At 42.7% G+C, this 23,370-nt stretch overlaps 1 protein-coding gene across 2 annotated transcripts in view; it reads right to left on the bottom strand.

Moving 5' to 3' along the window:
* The window catches only part of DPP10 (dipeptidyl peptidase like 10), a 495,948-nt gene that overhangs the window by 252,867 nt on the left and 219,711 nt on the right, over positions 1 to 23,370 (bottom strand). The window contains exon 1 of one of the 2 annotated variants that reach the window (XM_065070391.1): positions 17,958 to 18,224. The exons of the other annotated variant lie outside the window; for it this stretch is intronic. Coding sequence (XP_064926463.1) covers positions 17,958 to 18,029 — 72 coding nt within the window. The 5' untranslated portion in view covers positions 18,030 to 18,224. Of the gene's footprint in view, positions 1 to 17,957; positions 18,225 to 23,370 lie in introns of those variants that run through there. 2 annotated transcript variants of the gene reach the window in all.

The following is a 23,370-nucleotide window of genomic DNA, read 5'->3' as shown; positions in this document are numbered from 1 at the left end:
ACCACCTAAGGGTGAATCTGACTTTGAACCCCAACAGAAAGTACACAGATGTAATGTAGAAGTGCTTTCTACTACAATTTGATGAAAACACTTGATAAAAAAAACCCTGTCCTGTAGCTGATGCTTCAAGGAGAACAGTAACACTTCTGTCTTTCCCTTCTAAAGCCACAGAGCTGCTACAAAGATGATTTCCACTCTCTTCCTGTGACAGCAAAAACACAAAACAAGACTGTTAACAGCCTGGGCAATGTTGCATAAGGAACAAATTATTCCTTTAAATTTCAGAGCAAAAAACATCTCAATAGTGAAAAACTGCAGTATTTGCACTACAAAATTTAAACGTGGATCTCAATGCATATTCAGGGATCTGGCATGAGCCTCAGAGATGTCAGCGTATGGCATGTTCCCTGCACTCAGGATGGCAAAACACTCTCATGAACAAGGCCTCTAAACAACTTAGAGCAAAGCAGCATTTTTAGTCAACACTAAGGCTCTCGTTACACAGAGAAGTAAATTTTTATGCTATCCACATATATACTTTTCTGAACAGCTTGCTGAGTTTTTTTAAAAAATACACAGTACAAAGCTCTTTAGCTTCCTCTTGTTGATCATAATTACAAAACATTAATCTTTGTCAATCACCTTTGTATAAGGTTTACATTTTCTGACGCCAGAACACACTGACACAATGCCACATTCTCTCCTGGGAACCAGCAGTTTGAGCCGACTCCGAAATCATGACATAACTCTCATAAATTCCTAGAATCATGCCAGGACTGTTTGGGTATAAATGAGTCCTGGAGTAGATCCGACGATTCTTGGTCAGTCCTACACTGTCACAGAAAGGGTTCAAAGGTCTTGCAGACCAAGTCCCCCTTCTTCGCCGGCTGTGACTGTCTTGCCTTGCTCCTCCTTCAACAGAAGTTCCTTCTGCTTGCTCTCCAATTCAAAAGGAAATGCAGGGAAACATCTGAAGAAAATCCAGCTCAGATATTGCTACATCTTATGCACAGGAAATGTTTATAAAAATTGACTCTGAGAATGTATTTTTAATAGCAACGAAAAAGAAAAAAAATACATAGTTCTTGTATTTCAGATTTAACCTGCCTATACTCAGATCTGAAATCATTTCACCATGCTAAGATCCATATTCATTTCACCGCCATTGTAGACATCTAATTTAATAGCAAAGTCACTCAGGCTTCCTCTAAAACAGCAGAACAGTGATGACCTGAATCGTTCTGTTGAAATACGTAACATTTGTCTCATCCTCCCTGCTGATTTAAGAACTTCATCTAACGGCTTAAAGTCAGGTAAGAAGACTTTCAAATTAAAAAGAAATTAAAATATACCCCAAAGAACAAAAAGCAACCCAGAAACCTAGAACAGGAGATTAAGTCTGCTTTAAAAATACAAAGGCCAGATGGCTACTCAGGGTTCGCAAAATATTTAATGCCTATGCATTAAAATATGTTAAAAATTGAATTGGTTTTACAATTTAATGAAGCAGATGGACAGAGCGTGTGCTGTTTTCTATGCACAAGAGCCCAATCAAAGCAAAACAACATCCCTGCTGATGTCCGCATGTTGGTAAACTCAAGGGATTAGTAACAATACAGAGTGGTAGTGTTTTGCCTCAAAGAAATTTGCAAATGAAGATTAATTTTAACAACGTGATGCTTATCTGATAAATAGCACTAGAAATGCAGAAAAATACATGTTCCAAAGTTGTCTTTTCAAGCAATTATTTGAAAAGGCTTTGTCACAGTGGCATGAAAATTGGTTACTGTCTACTAGTTTGTAATCGTTTCTGCCTTAAGAGTGGTTTTCAGGAGCCCAAGTACTCCAGGCTGGATGTTACAAGCATTTGGCATTTCTGAATACTGATCACTCACGTTCCACTCCAGAGAAATGAGTTTGCAAAACTGTGACCTTCTTCTCAGATCTACCAATGGCCAGGATAGGTGAAACCACATTTCAGCATCTGCAGCTCCAAATGGTGGCAAATCATCCCATTCATACCCAGAAACAGATGGAGCAAGAAATCACTGTGGTAGCAATAAGCTGGTGACAGGTAACACGTTGACGCCATCACAGCATCCCGCCTGCATGCTACACCAGATGACACCGAAACCACCAGGTACTGACACCACAGCACCTGCGACACCACAGTCATGCTGTACTTGCTGCTGCCACCCACCTGTCCTCTTGCCCCGCCTTTTCCATCATGAGGGTGCAAGATGGTCCAAAGGCGAGCAGCACCTCTGGGTGCCGGTGTGACCTCTATTTTGTGGGACCTGAGACACTTTCTGTGTGCGCTGGTCTGCACCGCGGTGCACAGTGGGTGGCCAACCCACACCGCACCCCTCTTCCAGCATTTAAACTATCAACACCTCGTCTGAAACCTGCGACTACAGTAATATGAAAATACCACAAACTGTTATATTTCTGATGTCACAGTTGTTTCTTGCCCCACTCCTGTATGCTGCTGCACGAGCCCTACACAATGACCAGCAGAAGGGGAGCAAGAAGCAGATTACATCTGGACAACTGGTGTTTTTATTATGTAAGATTTCCGAACAGGAAAATGGGATTTGGAGCTTTAGTTTAATGTCCAGGGATTGGATGACTGGATTAAAGCTTTTCGCTCACTGTTCCATTACTCCTCTCAAGACCAGTTTATACTGCAGAGGGTGCTGCTTAGAGGAAAGGGTTATTTGCTCTAAGCTGTATCACTCGGAGTCAAGGGTTAACATGGATCACATCCAGCTTTACCAGCTCAATATCTTGTAAGAATGGAGAAACTGCTATAAGGCTGGTTTCTTCAAAGCCATAGCACGGTGAATTAGAATACAGCTGTTCTCTGAGCAGCAGGGCTACTTGTAGCTTCATTAATTTCTAAGAAAAATATCAATAAAATCTCCAACTGAATTTACACAGCACATACCCCAAGATGAAGACTTGAGTAAATCTCAACAGTAACAGCTACATGTTTATGAGCACTTCTAGCGGGAAGCCCTGTATTTTGGGGAATAAGAACAACATTTTGCATTTTCAAAGCACCTACCACTGTACCATTTCAAACTGCTTCACAAACGTTAACTATGCAAAACGTATACTGTCCTGGGAAGCAGGTACCATTACACCCAATTACAGTTGGGTTTAGTATCACAAATGATTTGGTGCCTCCAAACTTCCAAACTCAACTGTAAGCACCAGACATCTTCCAGGGATGCGAGTTTATTTTGAAAGAAAGACAGGGGGGAAAAAAAAGGGGGGGAAGAATTAGGAGGGGAAGGGGAGACAACAGCTTTTCTACATCTTGGGCATCATAAATCCAGGCACAAAAAGGCTAGTCCCGGTCAGTGGCAGAACAACAGAACTCAGAATAGACCACACTGTTTCTTCCAGAAATGCTGCTTGTACTCTTTGAAGGGACTCATGAGGGGCACACACCCAAAAAGGAGGAAAGTCAGTGTTAGGGCTCTGAAATGGGATGAATGGATAAACAATCCTTTCCAGAAGTGACGGCTGGTTTATTTTCCAGTGCCTGTTTCCAGAGGCTTTTTGCAGCCTCCAGCTTCGGTGGCTCGTGTTCAGTCACCCGACCCCCAAGGTTTTGGGCCAGTTCAGGAGAGCAGGACCAGCACAGGTCAACACTAGGCCTGGCTCAAATGTCAAGAACTTATCCCATGGTTCAAGATACCAATGCAGGTAGAGGGTGAGCTCTCAAAGTCAGCATATACAAATAATTACAACACAGACTGCAGTAGATAGAAGTTAGCACTGTATGGCACACTAAATATATTCATTTAAATTCATTCCTTCCATGTATAAAATTAATATTCACGAGAAGTTCTCAAGCAAGAAACGTCACCATGAAAATGATCCCAAAGTCCTAGTTAAAGGATTCCAACCAAGACACACTATAACCCTGCAGCTACTTCTTGTCCCAATATGCAAACTTGACTGCTTCTTTTTCCAATCTGATGGGATTGTTTGCCGATATTCTGTTTATGTGGCAATTTTTTAAAAATCTAATCACTTCAAGAAAATGAAATACTCTTCCCTCCATAATCTCCCTCGGTATGGAAAGATGCTGTCCCCATTTCAGAGACGGCCCATGTAAGCTACTGGCAGGCTTGTCAGACCACAACAATTCACTCCCATTTTAGGAAAACTGAAAGAGAAAAATGAAAAATGTGGATAACAGTATTATCTTTCATCCGCTTGATATTTATCCAATCTATTTAGATTTCAGAAAAATGTCTTTGTTTCCCTTGATGTTAGAAGAGCGATCCAATCTTAGATAAGGATTGAAGCCTTGTCACAATATAAATAAAACTTTCAGAAACGCTGATCAACCATCTGCTCTCTCAGAATTAAACTGGAACTGCTAAAGTACAAAACCACAGAAATAAAGTCTTTGGTGCCACGTAGCTGAAGAACGGAGCCTTCAAAAAACAGCAGCTGCTTTGAAGAGAAACAATGAAAGGTCCTGCAACCTTGTACAAAAACCTTTCATTGATCACTGAAAAAGATGGGATATTTCAGCAACTTTGACAGATTCAGAGCAGTGTGCCTCTGTACCAAAAGCCCTGGTTCAGAGATCCATAAAGGAACAGGCTTTTCTTGCTAAAAACAACTCACCCTCACCCAGATTAACCTCCTGGCAGCCTCCAAATCTTGTTTTCACTTAGAAGTTTTATACTCGAGGTGAACTTCTGGAGAGTCTTAAATTTCATGCTTCACCAACATCAGAGGATGCTGCATCCTGAATTCAATGCCTTTGGGCAATATCTTAAAAGCCCACGAACTGCTGATTTTTCCCAAGTGATGTTAAATCTTGATAAGAGGGAGTTGTTTTCAAACACTTCAGGGTGAGGTACAGACACCTCTAAGTCTCAGATGAGGACTGTAACATGATCAGAAAGTAGATGCATTTTCCAGAAGTATGAAAAACTTAATCTGTAAATGCATGAAGGGCTTGAGATAAAAACGGGAAAGGAATCACAGGGACAGATAGCCATGAAACACAGCACACAACAAATAGAGGGAAGGAAAAACAAAACAAAACAAAAAACCACACCAGAAAGCACTTTGTGGTGTTGCTGGTTCATCAAGGTCAATCCGCAAGAGACTTAATGTGGAGAATACCTTCATAACATGAAGATATTATCTCCATCGCTATCTTCCCTTTCTCTGATGTAACCTGACCACAATAAACCTTTCTGCAGGGTAGGACAAAACCATTCGAAAGGCAGAATCTTCTCCCATGTAGAAGAATCATCTGGAAGTTTCCTTCACAGTGGAAAGAAAACGTGAAACATTTTCTGGTTAAGAAACAGGTATTATTATCATGTTTTCTACAGGACTGGTGGAAACTGATGAAGAGTCCCTCAAGATACTTCACAGACCTCACTAGTTTATTTGGCAGGGTTTGCAAATCCCTCAAATACTGGAAAAAAAATAAGGTGGGGGACAAATTATTAATAAATAAATAAATAAATAAATAAATAAATAAATAAATAAATAAATAAAAGGGGGGGGGGGGGGGGAAAGAAAGCATAAATGAATTACTATAGCCCAGAACTTGGCAGAGACGCATGCATGCACAGATAATCTATGTAACGTGTTTGTTTCACATTCCTACTGTTCTGCACCACGCTGTAAAACCTACTGTTATTACATGCTATACTGGCATGTCTATTACTTTCCAACAAGAAAATCATTATTTTGGCCTGCCTCTTGCTCTTGTTAAGTTTTGTACAGCTCACCTGGCCATTTCAAAAACACATGCTGAAAAATTGCCTATACATTCAGATACTTGACAGGAAAAAAAAAAAAAAAAAAAGAAGTATTCTGCACTATTTCGCAAAGCCAGGATTGTACTGCATCAAATTCTACTGCCCATTTTTAACTACACCATCACTGAGTACAAATTGCTCTAATATAACGGTTCAATATTCAATATAATGAAGTAGGCTCAACAGTGCTCCACCAGTCACAAAAGAGACATTACTGTCTGCTGTTTGTCAATAAACTTCCCTTTGTCGTGATTTAATCAACCTTCATTTTTAATCTGCATACATAAAACATTAAATGCTAGAAGCTTTAATTACTTTGAAAAACACTTGCTGAATAATTTAATCTCAAAGTACAGCTTTCTGCATACCATGAACATCAAGAAAGTCCTTCGGGGCAAAATCCTCCCAGTAATCTATCAGCTAAATCTGGGAGCCTTCATAGTAACAGTTAACTCATTTTCAATGACTAAACACTACTTCTACGAATACTTTTAAATACAGGATTTTTCTACATGTCATGTGCAATGTCAGGCACATAGATTCAATATGGCAAAACAACATTTTAGATTTGATCCCGTCTCAAAATCAAGTCCCAGTATACCAGATGTAAAACAAGGCTTTTCTTAATGGGAGGAAAATACCTCCCTGAGGGACAAAAAAACAGATACATCAAACAGATGAAGTCACTCCACCTGAGCTAGATGGACGTTACTCATTTGCACAGCCAAACACGTACCTGCTAAGGCCACAAAACAAGTGTTAACGTATTTCTGGGCCTGCTTTGACTGACCCAACATTGTGCATATTCACAAAGAAGACACATCATCTCCTTCACTACATAGTCCATGTGACAAAAAGCAGAAAAGAAAGTAGTTTCATCAAAATGTATATAGTAAGTGAGATGCAGTATAATTGTCCTAAGAACCACAGTTCACACCAGGTCATGGATGAATACTGACCACAGGCAGCAGAAATGCAGATTTCTAAATCCTTTTCATAACCATAGCTGCATCTTTCAGACCCAAACATAAATATATATTAAGTTTTGTCAAGCGCTGTATGGAAACTTTCCTAACAGTAGGATTTCATATTTAAGGCTGCAGATCTTCAGGAAAAGCTCTCTTTAGCTCATATATAAAACAACCTATAATTCCTTTGCTATCCTGACAAAGATTTACAAGAGCATATAAAAAGGGAAGGAGGAACTTTCTGTCATTGTCAAGCAGCAGAAGGGAAACAAAAAAAAAAAGACACGACTGGTAAAAAGGCAGGGTCTTTTTCTTGTAGGAGTTAATTTATATTGACTGTCAACAATGGTAAAACCACTAATAATTCACCGATTCACCAAAGCATCAAAAGCGATCCCCATCATTCCATCTCTTGCAGATTGCAACCTGTTACATTTCACTGGGATCTTACCTCTGTCCAAGGGCCAAGAATTCTTGCTTGGGCATCTTCCTGGAAACCATTTTTAGTTCAAATACATCTATCCTGGTTTTCTATTCCAAAGGTTAAATTGCTTCACTTACAAAACAAGCTCCTCATTTCACTTTCTTTTTTTCTTTTTTTTTTTTAATCTTATGTACAAATTGATTCTTGTTATGATTTCTGCAAGATGGACACCTGGATGTAACAGAGATCAGCACCTGGAAGGCACTTCTCACCATCCATCTGTTTCCTCTCTTAACTGGTCAAAGTCAGGGATTTCAGTCTCACCCAACCCTCCTATTTATGTACCTTGTTTCCACTAAGCTCAGCCCAGCACACGTTTTAGATGGTGGATGCACTGGACTCATGCATTTAATGGAAATCCACTACAGTAAAATAGACAACATCATTCCCCTCATTAATGGAAATGGCTTCCAGGTAAACGTGACTATGGCTCATTACCCTACACAGTACTTGAGCACACTGTTCAGGTGTGACGCAAACAGAAAGACCAAAAAAAGGCTGTTTTTATCAGGTATTTTGCAATTTGCTAACCATTTTGTGCACTGTTCCTCTTGTCCTTATTACTAGTGCAAGTTCAAGTTTCTACAAGTGATTGCAAGACTAACACTAATAGGAAAGCAACACTTAGTCTACAGATTACTGAAAAACAGGTGAGCGGTTCAGACTCCGTCCTGCTCAGCTGAGTCACACGGGATTGTGCCGACAGCAAGAACAGACCAGGAACTTGCAGCCCTTATCGGATGGAGTTAAGACAAACAGGGAATATTAATTCTACCCAAAGCCATAGAATTATTCACATAAAATGCTGCCTTAAAGTTAGCCCTATTAAACAGTTTATAGCCAATCACTGAAAGATATACTGGATCATATCTGATCTTCAAGAGTATTCTTGTTATTTACAGTTAAAGAGTATTTTCCTGGAATAACAGATAGAGAATGGATAGTACAAGAAAATCAGATTAAACCAACTTTGTCATTTTTAATATATTCTTTTTCAGGACTTCACAAATTCTCTCATGTGAAACTCCAGGCACAGAAGCAATCTGTACTGAAAGGAATGGAAAAATCTTGCACATGGCATTTCAAGGATCAGCCTGCACGGATGGTTTTGAGGGTGAGTATTAACAAATTCCGCCATAATCCCCTGGCAGGAGCAGCACCTGCTTATCGTAGCACCCTTGGAGCTTTTCTACTGAGACAGCAAACGCAGCCCTATGGAAGCGTGACACTTCGGTAGTATTAACTGCGCATTAAGTGGCAACCGCTGTGATCACTGCATCTAAGATCATCCCTGGTTCCTGTCTTCAGGGCAGAAATCCAGAGCCTCAGCTACCAACAGCACTACCTTCCTGCAACTCATCTGGACTGTAAGCATAGATCTAAATATTTGTGTTCTGACATAGGTACACAAACGTCAGCAAGTTTAGACTCACTCCAGCTATAATACTAACCTAAGCAACAGACCGCTCCCCATATGTGAGATATCTTCTCTATTTTATTGCTTGATAACGCTTTAAGAAGGCAATCAAGTTTTCCCAAATGGTAACTGATCTCGAATGCACCAAAGCTCTTTTTATCCAACACAGGCAACTCTGACATTTCAAATTCCCAGCACAACTCCATACCTCAAACTCTGCAGACATTTCTGAAACTGCAGCCTTCAAGGACCTACCCAAGTCACAGAGAAATTCTGCAACCAGGAAAGAACAGAACAAGGGCTTTTAATCTCCAATTTCCTAATCCTAATGTGTATATTAGCAGTGAGTGGGGAGAACTGGAGGTAGAAACCATTCATGTTATGAACCTGATGACCACAACCTGTGTTTTCTGGGGGTTATATGGACCAGCTCTAGTCTGACCCAGGGGACCGAACACCCATCAGCAGCTGGAGCACATCAGCTGCACTCCTGGAGCACACCAGCTTCCTTAATTTCATCCTAAAGGAATGAGTTCACATTCTGAAACTGCTCTGGGGTAAAAGCCAAAGTTCAGCAAGTACAATCAAGATTTGTTTCACTGCTACGTTTTTGATCCAAACTAAAATGCTACCACGGCCTTACCCCAGAGTTATTGCACTGCAATACTGGGATTTACTGCAGACCAAAGGAACACCAAAGGGCAAGCTGTACGCAAGCACTTGGAGAATCTTATGCCAATGGAATTATTTCCTTGCCTAGAGATGAGCGAACACATTCAGCATCTCCCCCACCCCATTGCAGGGCAGACAGAAGAGGGAAGCCGACAAAAAAGAAATGGAATAAGTAATTAAGAGTAAAGAGAATTACAACTTCAAAAGCTATAGCAGTTTAACAGATATTAACAACAGCAGGTAAGGGCATTTATTTACGTTATACTTTCAATATGTTACTTTGACAGACACTGTTCTTCCTTTTTAGAGAGAAGAAAAAAAGTCCTGTTCTGAAGGACCATTTCATCGCAGGAAAGAAGTGCTATTAAATCCACTTAGGCTGGCAACTGTGAGATGAACTAAAGCAAAAGCTGGTGTTGCACTGCATCGTACTTGCCTAGCTTACACTTTAGAGTGGAATCTTTACCCACTCAGAAATAAGACAAGATTTATGACCAATATAACTGTTTCCTAGATACTAACAACACATTTAATAAAGCATAACCTGAATGAAGTAAAAGATAAAGGGGAAAACTCTCAAAGTTGGTATTGAGAAGAAGAGTTGTTCTGTGTTTGAGGTTTTTAACTGTTGTTGTTTTGCTTGTTTTTTTAGAATAAAAAGCCTGATTTTGATCTCCAGCTGGGCTGGGTACAGTAGCTCCAAATAAAAATAATGCAAGGAGGTGGTCAGAATGAGAGAGGTAAACAGACCTCAGGAATGGGACATTTTCAGTGAAGATGCTTACCTTTTCTTTACACGCTGACTATATTCCCTTGCTGACATGATATATGGGCCTGCATGTGCTTCTTTCAGAAATTATCTATCATCTCTCCATACGGTTGTATGGAGTGAGATAGCTACCGCAAGATTCTTGGGTTTGGTATATAGGATGCAAATAAGAGTAAAAAGATATGCCCTGAGCTGCTACATAAGGCCATGTTGTCCACAGAACACTAAAGCCTCTTCTCTTCAAGTTTTTCCTTTTGTTGAATAAGCAGGGACTTTCTATATTACAGTTAATTATACTATGAGGAAGATAAGAAGGAACCTCCTTTTCTTAAATTCTTGTTTATACTTACAAATACAAATACAGCAGAGACCAGAAATAATAAAAATTCTGATTTCCTCTGACATTTCAATATATATTCCACGAGGATTACTCCATTTTCATTGGCTGACCAGTGTATTCTTTAAACTACAAGCTTACTGTATATTAACATAATTAACATTACAGGATAGAAATCAGAGTGTGGAGTTACTCTAACAGAGTAAAATTCTACTCAGATGTCTGCCTGTCTTCCATTGCTTCCACTAAGACATGATTGTGGCAGCCAAGGCAGGTTATCATGAGTCTATTCTCTTCCATGCCCTCAAAGCTAACAGTTTCCCAGTACAGAATGAAAACACTGGATTGCAATGGAAGTATCTAAACACATAAATTCATTATAAATATGTTACTGTCCTCTGTTCTGAGACTCGTCTTATGATGTTGATGAAAGCCAGCGATACATTTAAGTGAGACGACATTCTTCAAATTATTATCAATGGGGAAATAAGAGTAAGATCTTTGTTATGTTGTTATTTGCACTGAGATATTGCAGAAATCTTTCCAAATAAGATAAAAATTCACAGAATCACAGAATGGTTCCTAAGAGAAGATCTTCAGCAAGAACTACCAAGGAGATCTTCTTGAACTGCACTTTTTCTGACTAAAGCAACCCTATTTTCATAGGCATTTTGTGTTTTTTAGAACTGTCATAAGACGATCTGATTTAAACAGTTCCTCCATAAGATTCAAAACCATGGCACATCAGTACGCCTAATTAAGTGTACTGAGGCTCAAGTCCTTATTCTGAAAGACACACTTAATATATATTAAATGCTTTGATTTTACCAGCCTCTGAAGCCTTATGATAGGAAAGGGGGAAAGGAAGTCTGCGCCATCAGGAGCAGAAAGAACAAACACGGAGGATGAATGATCGGTCGCACTGGCTGTGTTTGATTCAGTTTCTTGCACTCACCCAGCATTTCAAACAAGTTTAATGGTCTTCCTACTAGTGTTTGGAATTCTCTCTGTATTTCCAGAAAGAAAACTCTTAACATTTACTCAGTTTGTTTTCCAGAAAGCTACAAAATGCTTTCCCTCCACCCCCTGAAGGAATGTAAATTGCAAGTGTTGCCCCAGGCAGTTGAAAATAACCCCCAAAAGCCTTTGAAGAATCTTTATTTTCCTTAAATTATCACATTGTTTGATACTTCCTAATTGACTTTCTTGAAGAACATCCTCCAAATGTCAGAGGGCTTTTATCTTGGTTTAGAGTCATTCAAAACTATTTACAGTTTCTCTGTATAAATAACACATAATAAGTTACGTGGCTGTTGCCAACAGTGTTAGGAACAATTAGAAAAGGTCTTTTAGTTTCAGCCTCAGATCTGTAGGTCATCCAGTGTCCTTCCTAATGGATAAATACAGTAATTTATCATCATCAGTCACCATCGGCATTGTTCTTTTTACTATCATATATTCATGAACATTATTCGATGCAGCTGAGTGGAGCATAAAAGAAGTGTATGATTAAAGTGGAAAGGGACAGAGTTTGAGACAGTAAAGATTTTGTGGCTCATGCATGGACTAGAAATATGACACAGGGCATACAAGAGTTACAAAGACAGCATCAACAAATTACAGCTAATTACAGGACACGGGCATTCATAGCAGCAGGTGCGTCTGCCTACATCTGCCAGCACAATGTTAAAGAAAGTATAACTTGTGAAGTACAGTCTTGTCCAAGTTTTTCCATAGGTCAGGCATATTTCAAAGCCCTGTTAGTTTAAAAAACCAAACAAACAAACCCACAACAAACAACAAAAACTAAGAAGATACCTCTCTAGGTATCACATGTTACATTCCTCCTTATTACTATTACGGGAAGACAGTCTGTGTTCACGTTTGTGAGACATTAACACGTGTATGTAATCTCTGAATGCCCTCAAGTTATTAAAAAATGCAAAGATGATGGCTTTCAAATTCTAGAGTAACAACAAACAACATCTCTGTTTGCTTAAAGAGCTCTTCCCTCTTGTTAATTATCAAAACAGCTTGCCTGAAGCAATACTTTCAGTTGGAAAATACTGGAAAGAAATACTGAAAGCATATTTCAAAATAGCTAACACAATATGTATGTCCAAGTTTCTGAGGCTACTATGTAACCTACAGCATGCCTGCAATTACTTTAACACAGAAGAGCCAAAAAGACTGCCGTGCTTCACAGCATTAAGTAATCCCTTTAATCCACCTGCAAAATGGAGGGCTCTAAACGCTGAAAACACAGGTGCTATGTTACGCTGCACAGATTCCCACACGCTGTTTTGAAAGCAAGAGCCTGCAAAAAGGCACCGGAGCCATGAGGGGAGGGCATAAGGAGCAAGAGAGCACAGGGGTGATTGTCCCACCCTGCGACCACCGATGGAGACTCTTCATGGTTGTGCTCCTGGCAGGTGCCCCAGGCAGAGGCTGGAAAAGTTCTCTGGAAAGTTCTCTGGGAAGTTCTGTGTTAGGAAACTGAGTTCCTGAAGAGACACTGGTCATTTCTGAATTTGGGATGTACAGAGAAACACACTTAAGTGCTATACAGCCACTTAAAAAACCCTCATCCGACTGTTCTCTCAAACTACTGAGATTCTATACGTACACAGACCATTTACAAGAGGTCATTTAAAATTATGCTTCCCAATTAACACCAGAAGCATTTCACAAACAACCATATTGTACTTGCCCTTGCTCCATGGAGCTCCAACCAGAAGACTGGAAATGCAATTAAGATGGAAGATGAGCTTCAGGCTTCTTGTGCTCCGCACCACAACCAGGTATGTGACTCAACTACATCAGAACAGCCATTTGGCAAAGAATTGAGACATTTGACAGCGAATTGAGGCCATTCGTTTTCGTTTGAAAGATGACACATCCTGTGCCTTCCCCTAGAACCTGAATCCTGAATGATATTCCAAACCACAACAATTAACACATTTTCACATAAGCTTCTTGTCATATGTTCAACAGATACTGCAAGCCTGTAATACTTCTGGACCCAGCACAGATATAGTATGGCATATATACAGTGTCTGAAATAGAATTTAAAAGTTAAAGCTAATATTAAGATGTTAATGCTTTAAGAAATATTCTGGGCACAATAATACAACCTTATTTCTCCACTTTTATTGGCTTTTTTCACCCAACATTTCTGATACTACGCTGAACCTTGCAAACCAGAATGTTTGATACATTGATGCAATAAAACAAATAAAAAGTTCCGCCAGGTTAGTGAGAAGGAAAAATACAAAGTCACTTTGGATTATGTACTAAAACTGAATTTCTTATTTCAGCCTGAAGCCAACTCTGAACACAACCAAGAGCAGAAGATGTGAAGTTGACTATCTAACTAAATCTTTTGAGTTACAGGAACTGTGGTACATATACGATTAAGAGTTCAAGTTTCTCCATGACCCACCAAGCTCAAAATGACCTGTGTGGGGCAGGGGAGAGCCCTTTTACCTTGATAAGATCTCATTAAGATGAGAACGGCTCTGGACAGACACAGCTATCCATCAACAATTCTCCCACTGCAACATCAGTCTGTCTTTGGGAAAAGAAGGCAATGAAAGAAGACATAAATTATAAACTATTTTGGCTTTCGTAACTGAAAAATAAAACAGAGATTGTTCTCTTTTGTTCAGGTGTGTTTTTAGAAAACACCCATTTTTTTGTTGACCACAGAAACAGATGCTGACACAGAGAAAATTCAACTCTTTAAATCAAGGCATTGAAGCAAACAGTAGTTAGCTGTGCTTGTATGTATACTAAACATGTCATTTAAATGCTTACCAAATAATTTCCCTATTCAGTGCAAGACAACACAGTCTGATTTCATTTTCTCTTATCTGTTTTTAAGCAGAATAATGTAGTAGATTCTAAAATAACATATAGTAAAGAAAAAAGAAGAAAAACTGGGTTTTTCTTATTTTAAAATCAATTTTAAGAAGACCTTAAGTTGGAAGAGTAAGAGAGGCTCAGGAGAGAATGATTATAAATTTCAAAGGTCTGTCTTCTATACACACAAAGAACAGCAAGGAGCACCAGGTGGTGTAGATCATCTGGTTTTTGTAAACAGACTGAAGCCTCACAAAGGTAATACCTAGAGGAATTATCTTAGTTTTTTATCTGCAAAGACAGCAACATTCATCAAACAGCAAGCCATACAGGTACATCATATTTTTCAAATATGTTGTGTCCACTGACTACTGAATAGTTGTGCCTTCTAAAAGTGATCATTAAACGTCACTGTCCAAGACCCCAGGATGGTTCTTAAAAGCTACAAGATGAAAAACACTATTTTTTGAACTGTTTGAGAAGTGAGGGAGCCACATCCACTCCTGACACAAGGGCTCAAGTGACAGAAGTCTTTGACAAAGCTTTCCAGAAACACAAGTAATTTACAGCTATTTTCCTTTCTACAGATATATCATCCAAACATAAAAGTGTAATTTTGGTAATAAATATGAGTCATCATTTAGCAAAGAGTTGAGAATAAATCTGGGTAATTTATCAAACCGATTGCTGAAACATCAATAGCACTGTTAATGGAAGTTGTTATTAGATGCCTCGGCCCAGGGGAGGTTTTGTTTAAAAATAGCATCAGGGGAACTATTGGACATGAAGTTGTAACCAATTTAGTTATAAGCTGATGGCTATGGATGCTTCAATCAGTCGATCCAAGCTTGTATTTAAGTGGAGAGTCCCAACATTAGCCCGCTATAATTAGAAATTATAGCTCAGGTCCTAAACCTATAAATTTACCACAAATTAATCAACTTTGATATGACTATCCTCAAAATATCTGTAAAGCTGGACTTTGAAACCAAGAGATTTACACTTAGAAAATGTTGGCATAATTCCTTGTTCCTTCTTGGACTTCCCACAGGCCCAACCACTTCTGAAAAGATTTGCTGTTCCTACTATCTCAGGAAACCCTCTCGGTGCAAATGCACCTTCTTCTTAAAAAATAAATCAAACTATAGGTGTTACCTGTAGTGACACTCCAGGTTTACAGACGCTCACCAAACAAAACGCCATGTTAAACAAGAGTACTTAGCCAGAGATGGATTTTGTGAACGCCCCGAGAAGGGTGCATCTTCCACATGGACCACAGTAACAGTGCTATGGGGTATGGAAAACCACGGTGAACATAGGAGCCCCTGTTTGTTCTTCTCCACATGCCCACCACGGCTGCAGCTCTGTAACCACAATAAGCCAACAAAATCTTCTAACCCATAATAACCCTATGTTAAGACCACAGCCACATCACACTAGGAACAGTTCCCAGCATAAACCTGGAGTCAGACACAGCCTGCGAACCAGACCTGGCCAGGGCTGAGCTCTGATCACACACATCTGGGCTGCTGTGAAGGTGCATGAGTGGCCCTGGTGTTCACAAAGACCCACCAACCGTGGCCTCATTCCATACAGAGCTCAATGCATCCTTATTTAAAGCCAAAGAACAATTTGCCATGACATCCTCAGGATCTAAAACAACAGGCAATCAAAGTTGCTTCAATATCTTTTACCAAGAAAACCAAATATGGTCTGGAAAAAACTGATGCAAATATACAGGATTTCACATTGACACGTCATGCAGCCAGGCACAGCAGGTAGAGCAGCAGTCCCCCCATCCACCACTGAGAGAGGCTGAAAACTCCAGAGCACTTAGGTAATAATATTTCTATACTTAGGATAAATTCATAATATTTAGTATGTTTTAAATTGAGAACTTACTGCCGTTCCTCATTACAACCTATAAAAGCAGTCAAACTGGTAATTTTTGGCACATAATGTTAAGCCCACCTCCCACCTCCAACAACATAAAGCCATTCTGGCAATTCAACACATCTGAATTGACTATAAAGAAATAAAGACTGGTTAAGTTCAAGTACCTTTTATTGCATCTAAAAGCAGTATTTCTCTAAAGCAAAACAACGTCCCTGAAATTTACAAGCTCTGTGAACCTCTAAGACTATTTCAAACGATGACTTTTCCATAAATTCTACTATTCGCATGAAATGTAAGTACTGATGGAAGTTACCCATCTTTTCCAGATAATGTAACTTATGCAATTAATTTATTCAAGAAGGCTCCCGAAACTCAGATGTATTATTTTATCAGTATTACATGAAAACATGCCGTAATGCATACACTTTTCAGCAAAGAGCATACATCTTATAATTTATTTAAATCAACGGGTTCACTACTATTTAAAGGGCTACTCAAAAGCTTAACAGGCAGTCTGGGTGTGCAGGCAGGGCTGGATACTCGGATACAGGCTTTCTAAAATATAACTGCGCACAGCAGCTTTCACTGTTGGCGTTTTTCACCCAACGTTTGCCTATCAGAGAAAATGAAGCTCTGTAGATGCACATAACGGAGAATAAAAACGTGAAACACGGCTCCCCACAAGCCGCAAGCCCCGTTCGGCGTGCCGGGGTTGAAACAGAAAGAAGTAGTGACAATGTACCAAAAAAACACTGCTGAATCTCGGGATGCTGTTGGAATTAGCGCATTTTTAAGTACTTGGGGGCGAGGGAGAGCTGCGCCGCGGGGTCTCGCCCGGCGGGCGGGGCGGGCAGGTGGCGGCCCCGGCTCGGCCACGCTGGCCTTGCAGCAGCGGGTACCGGAGGGACCCACCGGGGTGTTCGGTGCGGAGGGTCCCACCGGGGGGTTCGGTGGGAACACGCACAGCCCCATCTCTCCTGATGCGTTTGCGCTACCGCCCTGGAGCAACAGATACGGCGGTCTGGTAATGAAAACTTCGATTTTGTGATGACGGCAGCCAAGTTCAGGTGCTCCCCCGGTTCTCATCCCTCAACACGCGGAAGCCGCCCCAGACTCGCCCGTTTCGATACCGAGCCAATACCGAGTGTCACCGGATCGAGAGGCGCCGGTACCCCGGCCAGCCTCCCCCCACCAGCCCGCGGGGAGGCACACGACCGCTGTCGGGGAGCTGTCAAAATCCTCCCAGGAAACCTCCCCGTCCCCGCGCGGCCGCACCAGCCCGTGGGTCCCCGGGCAGCTCCGCCGCGGGCACAGGGCGCCCCCCGCGCCCTGCTCCCGGGCGCACCGTACCGCCGTCAGCAGCCCAGGTCCGCGCCCCCATCCCCGCTGCCGGCAGGGCAGGATGCCCCCGCCCCCGTGCCTCCCCCGCGGCGCAACTCGCGGGGAAGCAGATCACAAACTCCTGCGGGACCCGCTGCCGCCGGTGGTCGGGGCTGACCGACACCCCAGCCGCGGGGCGGGGCCGGGCAAGGATGGGTCCCCTCCGAGCGGCCCCACCGCTCTCCCCGCACCCCCCGAGGGGGCTTCGCGGGGCTTCCGCATCCCCCGGCTGAGCTGCACGAAGGCTTCCACCGCCCCTCCTCCAGACTTCTACCCAGCTCCGCACAACTTCGCCGGGACGGCGGCCGCTCTTCCCGACCTCCATCCATCCCCCGGCTCCTCGGCGCCTCCCGCCGCGGGTCTCACCTGGTCGGGCTGCGGCGGCGGCGGGTTCCCCCTGCCGCCTGGGTGCGCCGGCTGCTCCTTCATGGCTGTCATCGCAGGGGGCTCGCCTCGGCTCGGTGCCTCTCACTGCCGCTGCGGCCCCGGGCACCCCTCCCTCGGCGCCAGCCGCATGACACCAGCCTCCCCTGGAAGTGGCGCGGCGGAGGAGGAGGAGGAGGAGGAGAAAGGGGAGGACAGGCGGGGGGCGCGGAGCCACCGCCGCGGCAGCGCCGCTACCGCAGTGCCCCGCCGCGCCGGTGCTCAAGGGGCGCCCGGCCCCGCGGTGCCCCGCGCCGGGGGACGGCCGCGCATCACCGCCGGGCGCCGGCCGCGGAGCGCCCCGCGGCGGGCACGCTCTGCCCGCCCCGCTCCTCTCCGCTCCGCTCCCCTCCGCTCCGCCCGCCGTGGGCCGGCCCGCCTCGTCCCGCCGCCGCCAGCAGGTGTCACAGCGGCTCCCGCCGGCCCGGGAGAGACCATCCGCGCCCCCGCCACGGGGGCGTCGCTGCCGCGCTGCCCGCCCCCGCTCCCGCCCCGCGGGTACCGGCCCCAGCCACGCGGGGCTTCTCTCAAGCCCCTCGGCTGCTGCTTCCCCGCCGCCGGCAGAGAGAAATCATGGGGAGGGGGGGCGGTCAAGATAAAAAAGCGGGAAGGAAGCACAGTTGTGCTTTTAGTTAATGTTTCTTGGCCCCCACAGCTCAGACGCCCCCAGGGCAGGGCAGAAGCTGCCCCGCCGCTTCCCAGCCGCGCCACTTCAGCTGCGAGCGACCGAAGGTGGCTCTCCCGAGCTGTACGGGAATGTCCCCTGGCTCAGTGTGGAGCATCGCAACCCGTGTCTTCATGAAAGCCCTCAACGCATGAAGCCTTGTAGCTGAAGTCAGCATAGGAGGCCCTTAGATGGAGCTAGAAAAAAGGACAACTACAGGGAAGACCTTATGGACACACTCAATTATGTGTCCTAAAGCCATATCATCAGGTGGTGATGAGGGGTTTTTTCTAAGGACCAACAAAGGAGACCATCAGAAGTTTGTTTTTAACCAGCAAGACAGAGTTGAAAATGTGAAGGTAGATGGTAACTCCAGGGACAACGAACATGAGCCTTTGAAAGAAGAACCTCAAACACTTAGTCTTGAGTTGGGCTGCTTGTTAATTCCAGTCAGTTTCAGGATCCTGCTCACAGTGGCATTGTGGAAGGAAGGATTGTCACCATGGAGGAGACGGTGTGCTGGGACGGAGAAGGGACGTGTGGCCGATGGGAGGAGCCCCAGGGCTCTCTTAGCTAGCCTAGGTCTCGAGAGACTGCAAGGGAGAAGGAAAGCTGTCAGCACATAATGAGAGAAGTGCCTGATCTTTTTTAATATTTTTTGCATCAAGCCTCACAAGGTCGGTCTGTTCTGACTGAACGGTGAGCATAATTAAGAGCACTGACAAAGATCTGAGATTTCAGCCTCCAGTGGGAACAGGTTAGAAGGGCACAGGGAGATGACAAGAGACTGAGAAATTACAGACCAGCCAGCCACAGAATACACAGTATTATTTCCATCTTCCTGTATCACCCATCGCTGTGTTGACTCCACCAATCAACTTCAAGTTCTCTTGAAGTCCCAAAAAAAGTTCTAGAAAAAATAAGCAAATTAACTTTGCAAGCACCTAGACGAAAGCTAGATGACGACTAATAGCTATCATTAATTTGTCAAAAGCAGATCATGTCAAGCAAATCTAATTTCTTTCTTTAATAGGGTAACAGGCCTGTGGATAGCAGAATAGTAAATGTCATCTGTCTTGATGCAGAAGGGCTTCCAGCACTGTCTTCCAGGACAATTTAATGAGGAAGAGAGAAACAATCTGAATAAGACTAAAACAAGTATCTACAAAACTGTCTTCAGCTTATCCTTTCCAGGGGTTCCCAGCCCCAGCACAAGGCTGCAGTGGGGGAGTCCCTCAATGGTCCATCCCGGTGTGGTTTGGCCACGTTTCCATCAGCACTAGGGCGGTGTAGTGCACTATGTCATCAGATTCACAAACAGTGTGAAGCTGGGGAGGATGCCCAGGATGTTGGAGGACACAATCAGAAGTAAATGTGATCTTGACAGACTTAGAGACTTGTGTGCAAATTCAGTAAGGACACATGTGAGGGATTGTGGGAGATGGAGAACAACAGCTTAGATCACGTTTCAAAATGTGGAAGGGGACATTAGAGGGGATCTCAAAACTGCACCTAAGGCAGCGTCTTGCTAGGGTGAGCCAGACACATACCACACTGTGACAGACAAGCAGGACTACAGCTGTAATGACATTTGGAGAAATCCCACCCTTCCCAGTACTATCAGGGCATCCACTGATTACAGGGGCCAAGGTCAGTGGCACAGATGTGTAACAAGGAGAATCAGAGATCTGGCAAGCATGTGCTCTGAAGAAACAAATGAAAATCGCTGGGATCAGTTTGTCTAAAGAAGAGAAAACTGGGGACAGATATGGAATGATGTTCAAATGCTTAAAAGGTGCTACAAGGGAATGAAAATAACCTCATCTGTACATGGTGGATTGGATAAACAGCAATACGTTTTAAAAATGGCAAGAAAGATTCAGGATGAACATTAAGAAAAAAACATATTTCCAAAGAGGGGGGAAGGCAAAACCAAGGTCCAAGTTGCCTTAGGAGGTTTGGAGGCCTCCAGGCCTGAAGCCAGATAAATGTCTGGAGTGATATAATTGGTGCTGCCTAGGGTAGGAGAATTGCCTAAATTAATGGACTCAATCTCTTTTTGTGACTGACTTTATGATTCCTTTCCAGCATGACACTGAGGACCACCCATGGCCTCCTGCATGAGACCCAGCTGCGGGAGCCTGTGGTGAGGACACGCATTGCTCACCCCGGGGTCCGTCTGCACAGTCGCTGTCTCTCAACTCAGGAATCAGCCATTCCTGTGCTTCTCTCCACACTATCTCTGCCCTTTTTGTTTCATAACCCTATTTTCTCTCTTATAATTCACTGTTCCCCTAACTTCTCTACTGTCGCTGCTGTCAGCCCTGTCCCTTTACCTTCTTGCCCTCTGCTGCTGTTTCTTTTCATACAATAAATGCACTACACAAAGAAAAAGCAAAAAGAGCAACCAAGACAGCATCTTTTCTATGCCAATACCCATGGCTTTGCTTTACTTCTGCAGAGCAGCCTTTGCTGCCAACCCTTCCTTTGTGCTGGCTGCGTTCTGTAGGACTCTGAATCTTATGTTTTTCTGAGCAATGCATAACATGGGGAGACTTAGATTTTGCCTGTGGCCTCTAGGTGCTACAGTAATACAAACAATAAGTCTTAGAAGCAGACATGTTCTGATTCATGCTGTTTATGGCACAGGTCTATTGCAACTCAACTAATTACTGAGCCCCCATCAGAGATGAAGAATTCTAATGATTTAGGCTTTGAATGGGCACATTTCAATAGAGATTACTTTCAGCTTGTTTTTGATGAGATCCATTGTGATGGAGTTCCACTATTAATCAAGAAGGAAAAAGACATTAGCAATCAATTTAGCTGAAGCGTAGTTATTCACAATATATTCATTCAGAGGTTTTATCACTATAATGAACGAACATATGAAGCATAAGTCTCATAAAGGTCATGCATGCTGACTGTTGGGTGTTCATACATCAATTAAAATTATTGGAAATGTGAGTATTTGGGGGATAGAAGTATGGGGATTTGCTCTATACACACTGAGTCTTATATAAAGCTTCTTAAAATCAATACCAAAACTGTCTATAATAACACTCCATCATTCCTTCTATCATTATTTTTAAATGCTAGTTCATTGGTTCAGAGTATTGATGCTTTGGGGATATTAAGTTAATTCACCAGTTCTCACTGCTGCCCACACCAACATTTATTTGGGTCTTTTTTTGTAAATTACTGCTCAGAAGTAATTTGACTGAGTTGTTTAGAAGAATGGTTTTATAGCCAGTAATAGGACACATCTTTGAAGCCTGGTACTAAAACTGATGCTATATGGGCAAGAGCCATTAAGGTGTACAGTATTTATGGTAGTTTCTTGTACCATTTTCACCAGAAAACCCAGAATATCTTGAGCTGGAAGGGATTCGTAAGGATCATTGAGATACCTCATAGTATCAGCAGGGAAAGCACTTAAAGCTTGGGTGAAATAGCTGCAGAAAGAAATGGAATTATGCTCTTGATGAGTTCTTCGCAAAGTCATTACATTAATTCATTTATCTTTCAACTGAAATGTTATGTTAGAGGCTGCTTGTAATTTCCTCGATCTTCCTCATCACACTCCAAATCTGGGTGCATGAGTCAACACATAACATGATTATTTTATGTTCCACGTAAACTGGATATCAACTCCATCAGAGTATTACTCAATTGTTACAGCTTGTATTGCATGATGACTTAATAACATATGTTTTGTTGATATAGCAGCCTAATATGCAGTGCTGATTTTGGACAGCCAGCAAGTAAGCCAGAAACCTGCTGGGGCATAAAAACGCTGGGCATATGTGCAAAAATAATATAGCAGAGGATGCCCCAAGTGACGGGAATTCTCCCTTTTCTCTCTGAAGAAACTGTGGTGGTTTACTACTCCTCTGGCCAGCTACCACCTTGGGCTAGAGCAGTTACTCAGAGCTCCCCTACGTGCCAAACCCAGTGTATGTGCTGAGCATTCACCTTCAGAGCTGGGCTGGGAGGTACAATGTCTGAGCTGGAGGTCCAAAACCTGATTTTAAGTAAAGTCCTAGTTATCAAGCGATTTAATTGCTGTGTGTCACATAGATACTGCCTCTGGACAGATCACCATGAAGAAGCACGGTCATTATTAGCACAGCAAAGATCTTGGCCTTTCTTTAGGGAGCACGTTCACGTGTTGTGTCTGCTGCTGCTCCAGCGGTGGAGTTTCAAAGAGCAAAACTGGAACACGTAGTTCTGTCTTCTGCACATTTTATATGGTCCTCATCACTGTGTAGTTAATAACTGTATAGCCTGGTGAAGATGTAAATACTACTTGCTTGCTAATCATAAGCATTCCCATAAAAATAAGAAGCCCATTACATCTTTTATGTCTTGTTGACCCATTCTTACAAACAGCATAAGCTTTTTTGCCATGAAGTCAATTGATCAAGATCAAGAGATTCTCAATCAGCTCCAGCTTAGAACTTAGATTTGTATCTCTCTTGCCACAAATCTTACCACTCAGAATCTTACAACCTGGAGAAAAAAGTCTCCTGTTATATTACCCACAGCCTCTATGAAGCCCAACGCTGATGAGTGTGTGAAAGCTGCAAGGTCATGGCTTGAGAGCTTGTCAGCGGCTTTTTAAAATCAGATCTTTTGAATATACTCTGATTATGGATTTCTCATTCCTTTTAAAGCTCTAGCAGTTGGGCT

This window comes from Columba livia, chromosome 7 (genome assembly GCF_036013475.1).
Source record: "Columba livia isolate bColLiv1 breed racing homer chromosome 7, bColLiv1.pat.W.v2, whole genome shotgun sequence".
In the NCBI taxonomy this organism is placed as follows: domain Eukaryota; kingdom Metazoa; phylum Chordata; class Aves; order Columbiformes; family Columbidae; genus Columba; species Columba livia.
Note: the sequence above shows the minus strand (reverse complement) of the source record. Positions and strands in the feature narration are given on the sequence as shown.